Source organism: Carex rostrata, chromosome 13 (assembly GCF_964058835.1).
Source record: "Carex rostrata chromosome 13, lpCarRost1.2, whole genome shotgun sequence".
NCBI classification, from domain to species: domain Eukaryota; kingdom Viridiplantae; phylum Streptophyta; class Magnoliopsida; order Poales; family Cyperaceae; genus Carex; species Carex rostrata.
The window spans coordinates 2,160,311-2,178,907 of NC_135930.1; the positions used below are offsets into that span (position 1 = coordinate 2,160,311).

The 18,597-nt window shown below is 33.2% G+C and overlaps 1 protein-coding gene across 2 annotated transcripts; it reads right to left on the bottom strand.

The window, feature by feature from the left end:
* Positions 1-674: 674 nt before the first annotated feature.
* Positions 675-12,080, bottom strand: LOC144563988 (L-arabinokinase-like). Of its 2 annotated transcripts, XM_078313455.1 has the most exons (28): positions 11,923-12,080; positions 11,097-11,204; positions 10,805-10,873; positions 10,141-10,224; positions 9,937-10,013; positions 9,785-9,851; positions 9,649-9,706; positions 9,483-9,550; positions 9,340-9,402; positions 8,617-8,670; positions 8,415-8,517; positions 8,194-8,303; positions 7,614-7,733; positions 7,462-7,518; positions 7,217-7,389; positions 5,028-5,277; positions 4,490-4,615; positions 4,239-4,369; positions 3,840-3,921; positions 3,590-3,677; positions 3,029-3,072; positions 2,836-2,931; positions 2,667-2,743; positions 2,367-2,558; positions 1,744-1,909; positions 1,571-1,642; positions 1,053-1,256; positions 675-954 (listed from the first exon to the last, which is right to left on the bottom strand). In XM_078313455.1, the coding sequence occupies exons 1-28, from the start codon at positions 12,019-12,021 to the stop codon at positions 835-837; spliced, it is 2,958 nt and encodes a 985-aa protein (XP_078169581.1). In that variant the 5' UTR covers positions 12,022-12,080; the 3' UTR covers positions 675-834. The 2 variants fall into 2 exon arrangements, with proteins under 2 accessions (XP_078169581.1, XP_078169582.1); XM_078313456.1 differs by lacking the exons at positions 9,785-9,851; positions 9,937-10,013; positions 10,141-10,224; ... (1 more) ...; positions 11,097-11,204; positions 11,923-12,080 and having other exon boundaries at positions 9,632-9,706.
* Positions 12,081-18,597: the final 6,517 nt, after the last annotated feature.

Consider the following 18,597-nt stretch of genomic DNA (forward strand, 5'->3'; position numbering starts at 1 on the left):
TGGCTGCGCCACTGATCAGGGCAAAACTGTTTTCCCATATGAACTTGAAGTGATTAGTCGTTATAATTGTATAACGAACTCGGTGCACTTGAAGTCGCATGTTGTTTCTTTCAAGCAGTGGAAGAGGGGGCAAGTGCGTGCTTCTTCCCTTGTGGTACCATTAGGGTTTACAGAGTCGGAAAATATGTCGGTACGTGTTTTAATATATTAGAGTTTGATGCAATCTCGTCAGACTGAAGAAGATGATCTTCTAGGATGGTTCTATCTATATATATAACTCAATGTCAGTAATCTCCTTGTTTGTTTTGATTGTATAGTATTTTCTTTGTTTGTCATCAGCATTGGAACTAAATGGTAGACTGGTATTTTGATATGCTACTTGCAATGAAGTTGTCTTTAATTTGAAACTCAAGTTTCAGTTTAGTTTATATTAAGGTCTTTATTTTGACACTTAAAAGGTTCAGTTTTGTTTGCCACTGGTGTTGTATTGCTTGGAAGCAAAACAAGTGGCAGTCGGCTACCGGCCTATACATAAATCGAACTACTTTAGCAAAAAGGAAACGATAAGCTTTCCTCTTAACATATCAGTTACATATGTTGGAAATATCATTATGATTGTAAAATGGTAATTTAAATTTCGAAATGTTATGATAACGATTGTCATTATGATTAAATTTTCAGAAAGATATGTCCAGAAAAATGTAAATTCTTCAATAAGAATGCTTAATTGGGTCATTTAAGAAGGAAAAAATTATCCTTTGATAGCTATAAAAGAACAAAAAAAATTCAAGGAATTATAAGAGAGCCAATCTAGTATTGTTTGAGTTTGTAATCTCAGTTCTTAGCAGAGCGCCTCCTTTTAATTTTCAAATGGCCAAATTTTCCGGCACCAGGTGAGGAACCTTCAAATATGTATGGCAGATAACCCGTTGCCGCCTTGTACCGTTGCTGGATCTGAAACCAACATGACAAGTACCTCATTAGTTTAAAAATACGCATATTTACATCCGAAGAAGTAGCACAAAACAGTATATAAGCTTCCAAGTTATTACCTCTAAGATTTCTTCACTGCTTCTAATGCAGTTGCGCCCGATTACACAAACTGATCCGCCAGAACCGCCACCTGTGATCTTTGCTCCAAAGAGACTGGATGTGCCGTCATGAGACGACTTCCTGTGCTGGAACTCTTGCACCAGGTTCACCAGTAGATCAGTGCCATCTGACCCGAGTCCACATGCACTATAGCTATAGTGGCACTGCAACAACAGAAACAAAATGTCAAAATATTGGAACTTTGCTAACTAAATATTTGCTCCTACCCTTGAAATCATGTCGCTGTCATATCATGTCACTATTGAAATCATAATGATATCATGTGCTCCTTTTGAACCAACATAATTTCTTATATGATTCCTCCAAGACAAGAAAACATCTTGTAATTCCTTTAGATAAACCCAAAATTTCTCATCCAACTATGCTAAGGTAAATAAATTATTTCATTCTTATAGAAAAGATAACATTTAGCTCAGGAAAATAAAGAATGAAGAAATTATAGGAGCAAGAGCAAAACCTGATACATGAGTTCCCCAAGAGATGACAATTGCTCGTCTTTCTTGGCTGCAGTTAACAATGCCTTGAAAGCCTGAAACCAAAAAACAATTGAAGTAAAAAGTAATTTGGAAAAAGTATGAAATAAAAATCTCAAAGTGTTATTTTAGAGAACTATGAAAAGAGACATGTCACCTCAACACGAAAATTTTCATAGACAGGATGTCTCGTAGGTGCCTTAACACTATATGATCTCTTTGGATCAACAGTTGTTACTCTATCATTATGATCACCGTACTTTTTCAAAAACTCATCTCCACTTGTGCTCTCAGGAAGTTCTTTTGCATAAACCCCTTCAAATCTAAACAAAACCAAGCAACTCAGATACATATATTGCCCTTCAAAACAAGACTGAGGCAACAGTACTATGCATAGCACGGATTGGTCCGTACTACAGATCAATATCTCTGTTAAAGTCCAAACAATCATATGAACCGTACAACATGATCTCCATGTGAAAATGTACTTGAAGATAAAATTTTATTATCTTTTTAGATAGGTAGATAATCAATTAACCTAGACCATTCAAAAATAGTGATTTTCTACCTATCGAAAAACATATTAAAACAATTGTAAAAATGTAAAATTTGTGTTACAACTACATTTTCATATGGAGATCATGTTGAACGGTTTAGATCAACTGTTTTGACCTTGAAAATGGTGATATTGATCCATAGTATGGAAATCCGCGCTATGCATAGCCTCACAGCCCTCACTCTCAAAACAACTCATCTTCATGTACTTTTTTAGAAACTAACCTGTGAGGCTTTAGATTGCATAAATATTCAAGGGAGGCTTCAGATTTCAGAAGCTGAGTAAAGCTGTCGGCTTGTGTTAGACTGTTAGAGTTGGTTGTAGATTCAGAAACCAGAGTCGATGCTTGAGACTTGATTATTTTTCGACCCATGTAGGTACCTACTCGAACTGATCCATAGTCGGTCCCACCAACACTACATAATAAACACCATGTAATTAAGAAAATTTCATCCTTATATACATAAATCACATAAAAGAGGGACTTAAAATTTTAAAACTGTATACTAAAGTTACATTTGTACCTGTGACGTATTCCCGAATCAAGACCCCAGAATCTTATGTTAGTCGGTATAGTTACCATTTCTTTTACCTCTGCTGGCTGCAATCAACAGTGAAAAAGGGTTCAAAATAAAAAGGCAGGGAAGTAAACTTGCAGAAAAAGTTTTGTTCGGATGAGATTGTAACACAAACCTGACAAACCATCGCAAGCAATTTATTTTCTTCGCCACAAGCAGATGTCATCTGATCCATAACCCCACAAGGAGCTCCTACTATGTGATTCTCAACCTATCACAAATTTTGAAATTTAGTTAAATATTACATCTAGAATTACATTAATTCAAAAGATCACATATACAATTGATAAATTAGCATTCGGTAATACCTTTTGACAAAGCAATGCAAGCTTCCTTGGTTCGATATTTAAACCTAATTTAGGGAAGAATCTCCAGTAAAAAGATTGACAGAGAACACATAAAAGAAAATGAGTGAGGCCATGGTACTATGCATAGCGCATATTGGTCCGTACTATGGATCAATATTTTCATTTTTAAGTTCCAAATGGTCACTTTTGTCATGGCATTTCAAAACAAAAAAAGTTCGAAACAGTCAATCTAAACCGTTTAACATGATATCAATATAAAATTGTACTCAGAATTTTTTTACCATGAGTTTTTATATTGGCAAAAAATCACTTGATCAAAAGATTCTAGACCATTCAAAAGTAGTGATTTTCTACCTATCTAAATAATTAGTAAAATATTTTGAAAAATGTCAAATTTAGTAAACAAGTACATTTTCATGTGGTGGTCATGTTGCACGGTTCAGATTGACTATTTACTTTAAAAATGAAGATATCGTTCCATAGTACGGACCAAAGTGTGCTATGCATAGTATTATAGCCTCACTCAGAGAAAATTATTCAAAGAAAAATAAAAAGGATAACTATGAGCAGCAGCAATGGCAGACATAGTGGCGACCTCCACTGCAGCAGAAGAAGAGACACCCTTTCCTTCTGGTACAGCTGATGATACCTGTTGTTTCATATTATTAGATGAGCAGGAATACTGGTATAGTCAAGAATTGCAATCTTGTTTATGTAACAATACGAACTACAAAAACAATCCGATATCGCCCTTCGATTTTCCCCAAAGGGAATATTTGGGAAAGTTCAAAGGGGACAATAGATAACATACCAGTATGGAAATGCTGTCAGTAAAATGAACACCAAGCTCTGTCATCAATACCAGAATAGTTCCAGCAACATACGCTGCCCATCTAATACACAGACAATGCCAAGTTAAAATGAATAAATTCACAATGAACAAAGGAAATTGTGCTTATCCATGAAAAAAGATGGAAGCAGGGGCTGTCCGATGCCCAGTAGGAGCCGTCCGGTCCACATCAAGAGTCGTGCCAATAACTTTAACATTCGGTGATCAAGTTTGCACGGATCTTGTTGCTGATTGGATGGCTCCAACCGGTCATCAGACCGAATTTTGTCTGATGTCCCTTGTACCGCAAACCCCCCCCCCCCCCCCCCCCCCCCTCCCCCAACCCACACCTCCGGAAAAAGATAAGCAGCTTGAAATTACTTCTGAGATGGATCCTGGGAGAAGTATTTGTTAGCCTTCTCATAAGATATTGGCTGATCTCCTTCGACTAAATCTAAGAGGTCCATATCAAATGTTGGGGCACGATTGCTTAGCTCTGACCCGAAAGATACCTATGCATATAAAGTTTAAGAAACAAGAACTGTTAGTTATAGTTTGTTTATATTTTTTAAGGATACAAATAGGAGGAAATTATTTTTAAAGAAAACAGTAACAGTTAACATATAACATACAATTTGAAGCACGGGAATATGGTCATGGCCTTTCTCGAGATGTCTGGCTTGAGTATGTTTCCATAATTTATGTTTGCTTGGGTGGTTCCTCTGAACAGCAACATGGCATGCCTCTTTTATCGGCATCTTTTCATTTGTCCATTTACATAACCAGGCAACAAGGACAGTGTCAGAATATAAATACACAATAAAATTTCAACATTTCAAATTGCAACATTTAATAAGCAAGGTTAAAAGGTGACACCCTAGTATATTATATATAACACTTACCAATTCTTCCGGAATCGCCACAGGTATAAAAGAACTTTTATACCATACTTTTTATTTTTTTAATAAAGGGTAAACTGGGTGCTTTATAAATTTAAAATAATGTTTTAATTGGAAAGGCAATAAATTGAGTCAATTTGTGAGTTTTTGAAATTTACATGGGTAAATATGATATTATGAACTTTAGAGGGGGGGAATACATAATTTTGTGATTTTTGGGGGGTGTACATGAAATTCTCCCGATTTAAAACAAGGTAAATGGGAATATAACCTGTAAAACAAGGCTGCCAGAATAGTCAGCAATGCCACCCATAACATCCAGTCTCCCAGGTGCTCTTGCCACATAAATCTCTTCCTCCCAGTTAAAAAGAGCCGAAGCAGCAGCTCTCTCTCTAAGCTGTCTTTTCTCAAGGCTGTGTGGGTCCCCAGAAACAGCAAGCACAGATAAGCTTTTTATAAAAGCTACTGTATCAGATAAACCTTGTGTATCCCCCTCCAATAGCTCAAAATCCTCAACACACCTTCAGTAACAGTAATTTAAGCTGTTAATGTAATTGCAGTAAAATACAACAACTGTCTGTGCCGAATTTTTTATTAATAGAAAATAAATTATTAAAATATCGAGATTCAATACCGTTTGCATTTTTTTTTTAAAACTAAGAAGAACGGGGTAATACAACCCGTCCCTGCGGACGGACCAACTGAACCCGTCCGGTTAACAAACAATTAACCAAACTAACCAACTAAACTAAAACCAAACTAACCGAAAAAAAAAAGCTTGGACGGGGAAGTCCAACCTGTCCCACATAATTCAATAACGACAAAAACGCACCGCACGAAAAAAGAAAAAAGAAAAAAAAAAAAAAAAATCGGGACGGGGTTGTCAAGCCCGTCCGAGAAAATTCTGCAAAGTTACATTATATTATTATATTATATTATATTATATTATATTATATTATTATATTATATTATATTATATTATTATATTATATTATTATATTATATTATGATTTTATATATATTATATTATTATATTAATATACTTATATATATATATTATATTATGAATAGAACTAGTTTAGTTGTGTTTAAGTTCACCAAAGTGTTTGGTGAGCTTAACTCCAAAACTTATTAAATCGGTTTCAAATTACGAATCCAAACCGTTAGAACCTGCCTATCTTGCGAGTGATGCATCTACATGTGAAAATTTTAAACGTTCGAATTAATTTAGTATAAAGTCAAGCGGTAAAAAAAAGTTCAAAAAATAAATGCACTAAAATTAATCTTTACCGTTAGTGCATTTATTTTTTGAACGTTTTTTTACCGCTTGACTTTATACTAAATTAATTCGAACGTTTAAAATTTTCACATGTAGATGCATCACTCGCAAGATAGGCAGGTTCTAACGGTTTGGATTCGTAATTTGAAACCGATTTAATAAGTTTTGGAGTTAAGCTCACCAAACACTTTGGTGAACTTAAACACAACTAAACTATTTCTATTCATAATATAATATATATATATATATAAGTATATTAATATAATAATATAATATATATAAAATCATAATATAATATAATATAATAATATAATATAATAATATAATATAATATAATATAATAATATAATATAATATAATAATATAATATAATATAATATAATATAATAATATAATATAATATAATATAATATAATATAATATAATATAATAATATAATATAACGTAACTTTGCAGAATTTTCTCGGACGGGCTTGACAACCCCGTCCCGATTTTTTTTTTTTTTTTTTTTTTTGCGATTTCTCGGACGGGCTTGACAAACCCGTCCAGGTTCTTTTCTTTTTTTTTTTTTTCTTTTTTCGCGCGGTGCGTTTTTGTCGTTATTGAATTATGTGGGATGGGTTGGACTTCCCCGTCCAGGTTTTTTTTTTTTTTTCGGTTAGTTTGGTTTTAGTTTAGTTGGTTAGGTTGGTTAATTGTTTGTTAACCGGACGGGTTCAGTTGGTCCGTCCGCAGGGACGGGTTGTATTACCCCGTTCTTCTTAGTTTTAAAAAAAAAATGCAAACGGTATTGAATCTCGATATTTTAATAATTTATTTTCTATTAATAAAAAATTCGGTTTGTCTGTGTAATAAGTACACTTTAATAAAATAAAATAAACTTTAATTCTAGAAAATAACTCTCTATTCTACTATATGCTAGAATAAGAATCTCTATTTCCTTCTTATTCTTGTTAATTCCTCCCAAAGCCTGAAAAAGATTACCCTATTCTCCTATTCTTACAGATCTACTTTCTTTTTTCACTCTATTCTCCTCTATTTTACAGATCTCAGTTAGGGCAAGCCAGGTTTCCCTGGTGACTTGTAAAGAAAACTTCCTTGGCATAATACAATCGTTAGTAGGCTAACCACCACTAAACCTTCAAACAAGAAAAGTATATGTGGCCAGAAAGAAAACTCACAACTCGGCATGAAACATAGTTTCACTGTTGTCAGCAGTAGGGTTTTTAGCATGAAGAGAAATTTCCTTCTCAGAAAGAGAGTACCAATCAGGGACATCAACATCTCTTTCCAGTACTCCCTGCAGCTGGTATCCCAGAACTATAGCATCCCTAAGTCGCCTTGCTCCACTCAACTGCATTTTATAAACAGTTATGCTGCAAGTACCATTTTGAGAAATCATTATAGTAAGATACAAGTAATATACCTTATTAGAAGCATACTTCTTTCCAACAGCAATGTCTTGTAATATGCTAGCAACTATCTGCATAGAGAAATTGCATCTACATAACGAATGTAACAATGGTGCAAGCTAAAGACTGTTAGACAAACATATAAAAAGAAATAACTACTAGTTACCTCTCCACCATTAATCTGACCATCATAACAGGGCTTAAGAGTAAAAGCACGCTCTAGGTAAGGCTTCCAGTGGCCTGTAAGTAGGTCCCGCCTTATCATCTCCACGCCTCCCTGGTAATACTGCTTACAAAAAGAAAATTGGGGTGTCAAACATAATCTTTGAGTGAGGCTATGGTACTATCAACTATGCATAGCACAGATTGGTTCGTACTATGGATCAATATCTCTATTTTCAAGGTCCAAATAGTCGATCTGAACTGTTCAACATGATCTCTGTATGATAATGTTTTAGATAGGTAGAAAATCACTTGATCTAAAAAATTTAGACTATACAAAAGTATTGATTTTCTACCTATCTAAAAAATAGTAAAAAAGTTCCAAGAAATGTAAAATTAGTCGCAAGTACATTTTCATATAGAGATCATGTTGAATGGTTCAAATCAATTATTTGAACTTTCAAAACAAAGATATTTATCCATAGTATGGACCAATCTGCACTATTCATAGTATCATAGCCTCACTCATCTTAAAGCAAGGAGTTCTCTGATATTTGTTTCATCAAGAGAAAGAAAACCAGAACCTCAAGCATATTCCTCAGAAATGGCTCTTCATTGAAATAATCCCTTCGGACGAAAACAAATGGCAACTTGTAAGCCAAAGCCTCACTAACTGCACCATATCCAATTTTCCCTAAAGGAGAAGAAAGCAAAGGCAAATAATTCTCAGGTAAAATCACGGTACATTTCATAAAGTTGATAAAACAAAGAACATAAACTTTCGTTATTTGTGCATCATTCATACCAAGCATGCAATCAGATGCTGCAATAAGGTCAGGTGTATAAACATCCTTTGGAAGCTTCACAAAATTTGGAGGGAGCTCTTGATTCTCTGATGCACCACACACCTTCAAATTGATATAATCAACAATATCTCATACAATGATCTTGTAAACAAAATTGTACAGTAATAAAATTAAATACTAAAACAGTAGTTAGTATAATACCAGACAGACCCAATCATCTGGCAAACACTCTTGCTTTAGATTCCATCCGGCCGGCTGACATACACAAAATAAGCATGAACAAAAATATTTAATCTTCATGACACCTGAAGTTGGTAGGGGCGTTCAAACGGTCAGTTCGATTAAAAAACCAAATGAAAACAGTCAAACCAAAATTTTATCCGGTTTTCAAAAATCTAACTGAACCAACCGAATTAAACTTCTCAACCGAATATCAACCGAACCAAAAAAAAAAAAAATGAAGTAAATTTTAGTTTGTTTGGTTGAACTGAAATAAGAGAGATTAAATTTTAAAAGGTCACAACTCAATACATTCACAAATACATTTAATAATCATAGAAATAAATATCAAGATATATATCAGTCGACCCAACATAAGAGAGATTAAAGCAAACCTAATATAAAAAACCACAGTAATTCAAGTAAATATCAAATAAATTTTGGTTTGTTGGTTGAACCAAAATAAGAAAGATTAAACCAAACCAAATATAAAAGAACCAAAGTAATTCAAAAAATCAACCGAACCATTTAAACCAAAAAACAGAACCATTAATCCAAAATTTGCTGGTTCGGTTGAAAACAAAATAAACTGGATCCATTGAACACCCCTAGAAGTTGGTACCAGTAAATTTTCAGATGTAAACATAACTGCTCTTCTCTTTTTATCTTTTCCAAATATGCTCAAATAATGTAAGGTACAATTACCTGTCCCCCAAAATTGAAGATCAAAACTTTCACATCATCACTGATCCCAAGTTCCTTCCTCACCTATCTTGGTAAAAAAAAACCAAGCTAAGTAAAACAGACACTTTTTCTAACAAGTATTCTTTCAATAGAGGAAGTACTACCTCAGACCGAGATTTTTGTAATCTTCTGACAACCAATGGTACATCAATCATATCTCGAAAAGCTGGCACTGCAAGACATAATAAGTGTAAGGTTAGTTACCACAGTTTTCACAAAGGAAGAATAGAAGAAAAAAATACACCAATTGTACCAAGAGGTGTGACATACTTGGACAGGACCCAGGTAATCTAAGCACAAACTCACAATGGGAATAGTCTTCAGCAATCTGCAATTTACTGGTACTTAGATTCTGTTTTCACAAAAAAAAAACAGAAAAAAAAAAACAGGAAGCTAATAGCCGCACCTGCCACACAACGGAGCGGTAATGATGACCAGCTGCCATTACATACTCTGAATATATAAAATCCCAACTACAAAACAAACAGTTTATGTTGTTTAATGAGGCCTCATTTCAAGGAAATTAAGAAACCATAATAAAATGAGCAATAATTTTACCCAAAATTTGTTACACAAACTGAGCGAATTCCAGCATCAGCTGCTGCCCTGCAGCCAACAGGCACAACATCCAAGACCTAACCAGAAATTGTAGCAACATGTCATATCTCATAACACATAGGTGGAAAACAAATATTACACTTGAAAGGTAATAGTAATAGATCATTAAATATATTTACGGAGTACTGAAGCATATATATTTACCACAAGATTGGCCTTGATAGACTTGAGCCATTGAACCTCTGTAGCTAAAATAGAGTCACGAGGGACAACTGCTGTCTGATTATACTGTATTCCAAAATTGAAGATAAGGTTTAAGGAAAAAAAAATAAGAAGGGCAAAAGTTTGCGTAATGAAGAGGGAAAGAAACAAATATTAATAAAAAATTAACATTCGAGTGAGGCTACTGTATTATGCATATCACATATTGTTCCGTACTATGGATCAGTGTCTTCATTTTAAAGTCCAAACAATTGATCTGAAACCGTTCAACATGATCTTCGTATGAAAATGTACTTGTAGATCAAATTTTATTTTATTTTTAGATTTTTTTACTATATTTTTAGATAGGTAGAAAATTTAATCTAAAGGTTCTAGACCATTCAAAAGTAGTAATTTTCTACCCATCTAAAAAAATAGTAAAAAAATAAAAAAATAAAATCTAAAATTTAATCTGCAAGTGCATCTTCAAATGGAAATCACATTGAACGGTTCAGATTGACTATTCGAAGTTTCGAACTTTGAAAACAAAATTATTGATCCATAGTACGAACCAATCTGTGATATGCATAGTACCATAGCATCACTCTTTCTGTTATATCTGCAAACAAAGAATGGTTCTGAATGGTTGTAAAAAACTAATATGTACCTTTTCTAAAGAAGCAAGTGGATCCACAGTTAAAGCATCAGCTTGTACAGCTCCACAGTCAAGTAAGACCTGAAATTTTGTTCAAAGATTACTGCTTAATGGAATTAAGGATTTTATTTTCATTCCTGTAAGTCTTTATCTAAGTTTGACTTGTTACAACTAGAGTAAAATATCAGGAAAAAGAATTATTACAAGAACTTCTTAAAAAGAAAAGTAACATAATTATTTCTTTTGTTTATGAATTGGAGCAGTAATTGCCCTTGAATTAAATTTAAATTATAAAGACAGAAACCTCGCGAATATGAAGATTGGGAGACTGGATCTCTCCAGTGAAGACAAATTTGGGTGCACCTGTTACAACATGCACTTCATGACAAGCTGCAATTAGATGCCTTACCACCTGGAAAAAAGAATACACCATATATAATTTTTTGACACATGAAAAGGTTGTCATAGTCTAATGCACTATATTTCTACAATGAGTTAAACTTTTTACTTATTATACTTAGATAATAATCCCAATTTGCAAACCACTGAGTTAAATCAAGACATTAATCCAGCTAATTGATTCTAAGGCAAAAAGTAGAGTATAGATTTATTAAACGCTTTGACACAAGATATTAATTTATCAAAAAGTAATAACATGAATAAATAAAATCTAGGCACCAGCAATCCATCTTAGTTAAACTGGAAGGAAGTCTAATACCTATTTATTTCCAGATATACCCTAATTTGCACTTGATTGAAGCTCATTTGAGACCTTATCTAGATAATTGACAAATAAAACCTAATTGACTGCCGATTTCATTCTCAATATTTCATTTAAATTCAGCAGAACTAAAAAAATGGTGGAATTTCATTTATACCCCTCAAAAATCTCGAAATTATGCAATTCACCCTCTAAATTTAAAAAACTCACAACTTTACCCAATTTATTGACTTTTCTACTATAACTGAGTAAATTTGAGAGTTTTTTTAAATTTAGAGGGTAAATATGATATTATGAATTTTAGAGAAACAAATACGTAATTTCAAGGTTTTTGAGGGGTATACATGAAATTCCCCCTAAAAATATAGCAAAATGGAAGATGAAACTCTAAATTCATAAGGTAGTTTACCTCCACAACCCGGGTAGCATGGCCTAATCCATGGCCAGACACATAATAAGCAAAAACAAGATGCTCCTTAGAAACTGAGACTAATCCCTGCTCCTCCATTTCACAAATTCTCACTTCCTCGATGCCCCCTATTTTTGTGCAAAAACTCTATATTAGCTTACTGCTAGCAAAAACTATAAATTAGCTTACTTTTTTGTTTATTTTTGTCAAAAGTAATCCCAAATTTGTAGAAAAAACTTAATGTTAAGAAATTCACTTGCAAAAACAAAGAAACATTTCTCCCATTGTATATCTAACATTCTTATTATTAAGAATATTGTCAAATCAGATATTGTCCAATGATTATCAGGCAACACTAATTAAGCGATTTTTCTAAGAAAACCTCATTTATAGATACTTGTGTGGATCAAACATTTCAAGTGGAAATCAGTAAACTGTATACTGTAACATAAGTAACTAGGATTTAATGCTCCCCCTTGATTTCTGTAAATCAAAATATAATCAAACCAAGCCTCCATTTCTTGATTTAACATATAATTGAGCGAAAATGAGATTCGCATCAAGTGAATTAATCAGCATTAGCTTCGTAAAGTGAATATAAGAAGAAAGAGACGTACTAATCAATCAAATCAATTGATTGATGTAAAGGAATCGAAGAGAAGAAGACAGAAAAAAGTGAAGATGATGATACCTGATCGCGAGAGGGAACTTTATTCGAAGATATTTTCCAATGGATAGAAGAAGATAATTTGGAATTAGCGAATTAGAATATAAAATGGCAGGATATGTTGAGCTGAGAGCCTGAGACTGACAAAATAATTCACCTAAAGTAACTCAAATTTGATTTTAGATCCGAACTGTCAGATCGGTTTAGATCTCGGACTGGATTGACCGGATTCTGATCGGACGGGACGTATCTAAACTCAAATTTGAGTTACTTCAGAGGATCTGAATTAGAATTTAAAATGGCAGATCTGTTGAGCTGATAGTCGGAGTCGGAGACTGACAAAATCATATCACCTAAAGTAACTCAAATTTAAGATTAGATCAATACCGTCAGATCTGTTTAGATCTCGGACTGGATTGACCGGATTCTGATCGGACAGTACAAATCGAAAATCAAAATTTAAGTTATTTCAGAGGATGAATTAGATTTTAAAATGGCAGGATCTGTTAAGCTGAGAGCCTGACACTGTAACAAATTCATATCACCTAAAGTAACTCAAATTTTGAGCTGAGATTAATAACGTCAGATCACGAAATGGATTGGTCCGGGTACCGATCGAACGGTTTAGATATAAATACAAAATTTGAGTTACTTCAGAGAATCGGAATTAGACTTTCAAAATGGCAAGATCTGTTGAGCTGTACTGACAAACTAATATCACCAAAAGTAACTTAAAATATAAGTTTAGATCAAAACCGTCAGATCTGTTCTGGCACGAATATTAATGGGATTCGTGCATTCTATATTCTGATCGGACGGTCATAATCTAAATTTAAAATTTATGTTACTTCAGGGAACTGGACTCGGACAGTGACCAAGTGGGACGGATAGATGCCAGCGAGCGCTTCGGATCGGATGTGTTCTGTTTCTGTAGATTTAGGTGTAAACCAGGCCAAATCCAGCCCAATAATGGCACTGATAGTGAAATATAGTCAAAAAGTTAAAACAGAAATGGACTTTTAAAAGTTTCTAATTTTCAACTGGTGAAACTGGTGCAGGACCGTACATCAAACTCTCAAGTTCCAATTTAATCAATGTAAATTAGGATTTGACTTTAATCTTTAGATATTTATGTAAATTAGGATTATTTTTCATGCTACTTTGAGGGGAAAAAATTGCTTAGTAATTGTTATGTTGCATTTATGTGAGGCTATTATGCTACGGTACATAATTCAGATTGCCTCCGGTACCGTAAAAAAAAAATTCTATTAGAATTAGTGCATCTGGACTGTTCTTTTATTCTAGCACGTATCTTAAAGGGACCCTACATCTTCAATAGGCAATAGATCTTAAGTTAAGTTCGATTGAGACTAATATGAACCATAAAGTTATGAATTCTACTTTAATAATAAATTTTGTACAGATATTGGTGATTTCATACACAGTTGTGGTTTAAGTGGCCGTGTGTGTATAGTTGAGTTTATTTCGCGCGAGTGTCTCTTTCTATTACATATTGTTATTTTGAAACTTTTTAGCATACAAATATGATATGTCATGTATGATTAATATTTATGTAGTAGTGATTTTAGTGAATTTAACTTAATAATTGCTTTATTGATTATCCCTCATAGTTATAATTAGAGCTAGCAAAAAAAATCGTAGTTTGTGATTTAATTCGGGTTTGAATCGAGTTTAATTTGATTCGAAATGGGTTCGAATTGAAACGAATCAAATCAGGTTCGGTTCAAAATTAATTCAAACCAAACTCAAACCTAGCCTGGTTCGATCGAAATGGGTTCACGAACTTTTATGGTTCGAATCTCATAATAGAATCGACCGTTCATTTACCTGATGAAATTAATAAGATAGAGAGTCATAATTTAACTTAGCCGACGCTCCCTCGCTCTCAAATCTCAATAATCTAGTTCTCTCTCCGCATCTCCCTAACTCACTCTCGCTCTAAAACCTAGCCGACGCTCTCGGCGACTGGCTGTCTCTCCGGCCGTCACTTCTCTCTCTGACCCAGATAGCTGTCTCTCCTCTCTCTTCGGCCGTCTCTCCTCTGCCTTCTCTACCTTTCGGATTCTCACTTCATTAGATAGTCCGATCGAGGGTTTGATCGAGTGAGCACTCGAAGTACTATTACTTGTTTTACTGCATATTTCAATTCTTGTACTTAATCCTCTTTTTACGATTATCTGTTGTGATGTATTTTTTCATGAACAAGTTTTCAATTTACCAACACTTATTTCATACCAGTAAAAGGAAGTCATGTGAATTTTGTCCCGCAAGAAAAAACTAATGTATAAACTACCGGTATAACTAGGGCTGCTAAAAAAATAATTTAGTTCGTGATTCGATTCGGGTTCGATTCAAAAAATGTGTAGTTCGCAATTAATTCAATTCAAAATGGATTCGGTTCAAAACGAATCAAACCAGGTTCAGTTCGAATCTTATTCAAACCAAACTCGATAAGTTTGATTCGGTTCGATTCATTGCCACCCCTAGTTATAATTGATTAATATAATTTCTATTTATCGGCATCAATAATTTAGAGCCGTTGCATATCATACTAAAATAAACAGATCCATTAATGTAAAGCCATTGCCATGAATCTTCAACATAAATCAAACCTAATAATAATTTTCCTAGTTAGAATTGATGAATATAATTTCTATTTATTATCTTGCTACTCTTCCTTTCTTAGCCGAAATTTTTTTAATTACCACCTTAAAAATTGAAAATTCTAATATTATCGCTGTTTTTCTAAAGTTCAAAAGTCACCATCCACACAACCTGGTTTTTATATCATTTTTGACACATACAAAATGTGGTACACAAACCTGATCTGGGTACCAAAAATGATATATTTGTATAGCCCAAAAGTTTTATTAATAGGAAATTAATTAAATATATAATGGAGAATGTAATTGAGTTTTTTCGAGATATAAGAAAAAGCGTGATAGTTTATAACGTCCTATAGATATTATAGACTATCACGATCAGATTAGCCACAAATTAATTACCCTCCCTTTTAACTGAACTGCGCAGGACAAAAAAAAAAAAAACCAAGCCTAGATACTCTATCAAGGCCAGAGGTAATAAAAAAAAAAAAAAAAAAAAGCAACAGCATTTGCATTAGTTGATGGGCTGTTATAGACTACTCCATCTAAGTAGAAATTCAATCCCCCTGACTATAGAATATTAATTTTTAACCTTTAAAAACAACAGGGGTCGGTGCAGTGACGCCTCAGCTTTTAATTAGTTAAGGAGCTCTTTTCTGTTATTATATAAGGGCTTGTTCGGTGCGCTACTATGCGCGTGAGAAAAAAAAAATTACTCAGACTGACTTTTTTTTTTTCACGAGCACACTAAAAATCAGTTCAATTACCATGTCCATTTCCCAACCCATTTAAACTCCAAACAAGCCCTAAAAGAGGAGAGAAAAGTACAAGAGAAGAGCACAAATCAAAGAACACAATGCGAAATTATGTGAAGGGTTGGTGCAGTGACTCCTCTGGCCGTGATAGATTATCACAGTCTCTCTTTTTTTTCTCTGCGCAGTTAAGTTAGAACAGTAATTAATTTGTGGTTAATCTGACTATAATAGTCTATAACGTCCAAAAAAACATTATGTACTATTACATTTTTTCTATATCTCGAAAAAACTTAATTTCATTCTCCATTATAAATATTTAGATGCTTGTGTCACCAAAAATGGTACACCATAGTATATTTGTAAGAAGAGCAGGGAGTCATTTGAAAAAAAAAATCAGAAATAGTTTGTCCACAACATCAACAAAGAAAAAAATGATACTCTTTTAACATTAATAAACAAATATATATAGTCTCATCATGTTATATGTTTTATTGTTTAAAAATTAATATTTTTAAGTTAAATAATTCAATATCGAAAATTTCAATTTACTCTTATAATAATATAGTAATCTCTTAAAAAAATCTTATTGGATGAATGTTCTTAACAACTCATGGTAGCATCTTGTTAAGAAAAAGTTTTGTACAGGAAAAAAAAATTGTTACCACCCTAAAAATTGAAAATTCTGACATCGTTTTTTTTCCGAAATTCAAAAGTTGCAACCCCCACAGCCTGAGTTTGTGCACTATTTTTAACGCATGCACAGATCCAGTGACAGAAATTTCAAAAATTTCAATTTACTCTTATAATAATCTCTTACAAAAATCTTGAATTGTTCCCTTTTCATTCATTTGAATGCATGATATCATGTTTAATGAAAACAATTCCGAAAAGTATTTTGTTTGACCTGATGAACCATAATTTGATGCATAATAGACACACAGTTGAGCCCAAAATTTATCATAATTACCATGTTTTATTGCATTTTATTTATCATTCTGTTCAGTTTTAATTAATGTTAATCAAGACACAAGATACTGCGCAAGTTGTTAATTATTGCAGAATTGGAGTACGAAACTGCGCGATCTACATGTGCACAGAAGATCAATGATATCAAGCCGAATGGAGAAATAAATGGAGGAGATCAATCTTTGAATTCTCACCCATTAAATTTGGCATTTTATTTGGCTGGCCAATTAATGCATGAGATTTGGCACTTTTATTTTGCTGGCGCTGCTAATTATGGTATTTGATAAATTGACAACTATGCATTTTTGATTTAGGCTTACTGGCGCATATATTTCTTACCAAAAAAATTAATTAAATTTGGAGGACCTGTTATATACGGGGCGCTGGCTATCAAAGAGGCAGATTGACTTTAGCATCATTTTTATTTATTTTTCACTTGGGAATTTTTGGGGGGATTCGGCCAAACAGAAATCAAAAGAAGGGGAGTCGACCAGAGGAAAAGGTGAATAACATCTCATTTTGCTAATCGGGTCAGAGGCAAATCGAAGAAAGAGAGAGCTGCACTTGATTGATTAAGGGAGCCCTTATTCTTTTTTTTTTTCTTTTTTTTTTCTGATTTTAATGAAATCAAATATTACTTATGCTTGTGTTGAAAGTATACTTAGCTAAACATTTTATCTAGGGATATGGGAGTAACTTGATATTTTTGTTATGTTAATTTAGTTGTTTAAATTTTATTTGTGGTTGTGATGTTGATTTGTTTATGAATATTTGAATGATTTGTTTAGTTATTTCTTATTTTATTAAGGGATCCGCTAATAATAAATTGAGACCGAAAGGAGAAATTTATATTAGAAATATTTTTTAAAATAACAATAGTTATGCAAACAATTTTAAGTAAAGTTGGTGATGGACCGAAAGAAGAAATTGAATTACTAGAACAACATAAACAAACTTAAGTACTCGGAGCTACGAAAGTAGTCCAAAAGGCTTTTGGGGGAAAAACACGGGTTATCAAATAGCTTAATGGGTTTAGATTAAAACTGGTAAGCCATGAACGTAGGAGACCTATTTAATCTAGATACAGTGCGAAGCCGCGAAAGTAGATAAACATCTACCTTAGGATAACACCCCATCAATAATTGCAACCCAAATATTAGAAAAACAATTAGAAATACATAATTAAAAGTATCATAGTGAAACCATAAACCTAGATATTCATTCCCTCTGATTTTTCTCACCATTTTCTGTTTCTGGAATTCATTCTGCATTCTGTTAATTTAAGTTGCATTCAGATAATTCATCCTGCATTCTGTTTAGAATTCAGGCTGAGGTTCTGAAATTTAGTCTGCATTAGTTTATAATTCATTCTGCATCTAGTTAATTCATCCAGCATTTTTATTCAGTTTATAAAAAATCACTCAATATTTGCTTGTCTAGATTATTAAAAACCGATAAACCAGTACTTGCAATAACTCTCTGTGGTTCGATACCCAAATTACTAAGCGATAAGGTCATGCGCTTGTGACCGAATTGTATTAGAATTAAGGATTAAATTGTTAAGCTACCAAAAATACATCATGACCTTTCATTAATTTATAATGAACTAAATATATATATTCCAGCAAACCAAACTTTTTTTTTTTAATAATTTTATTTATAT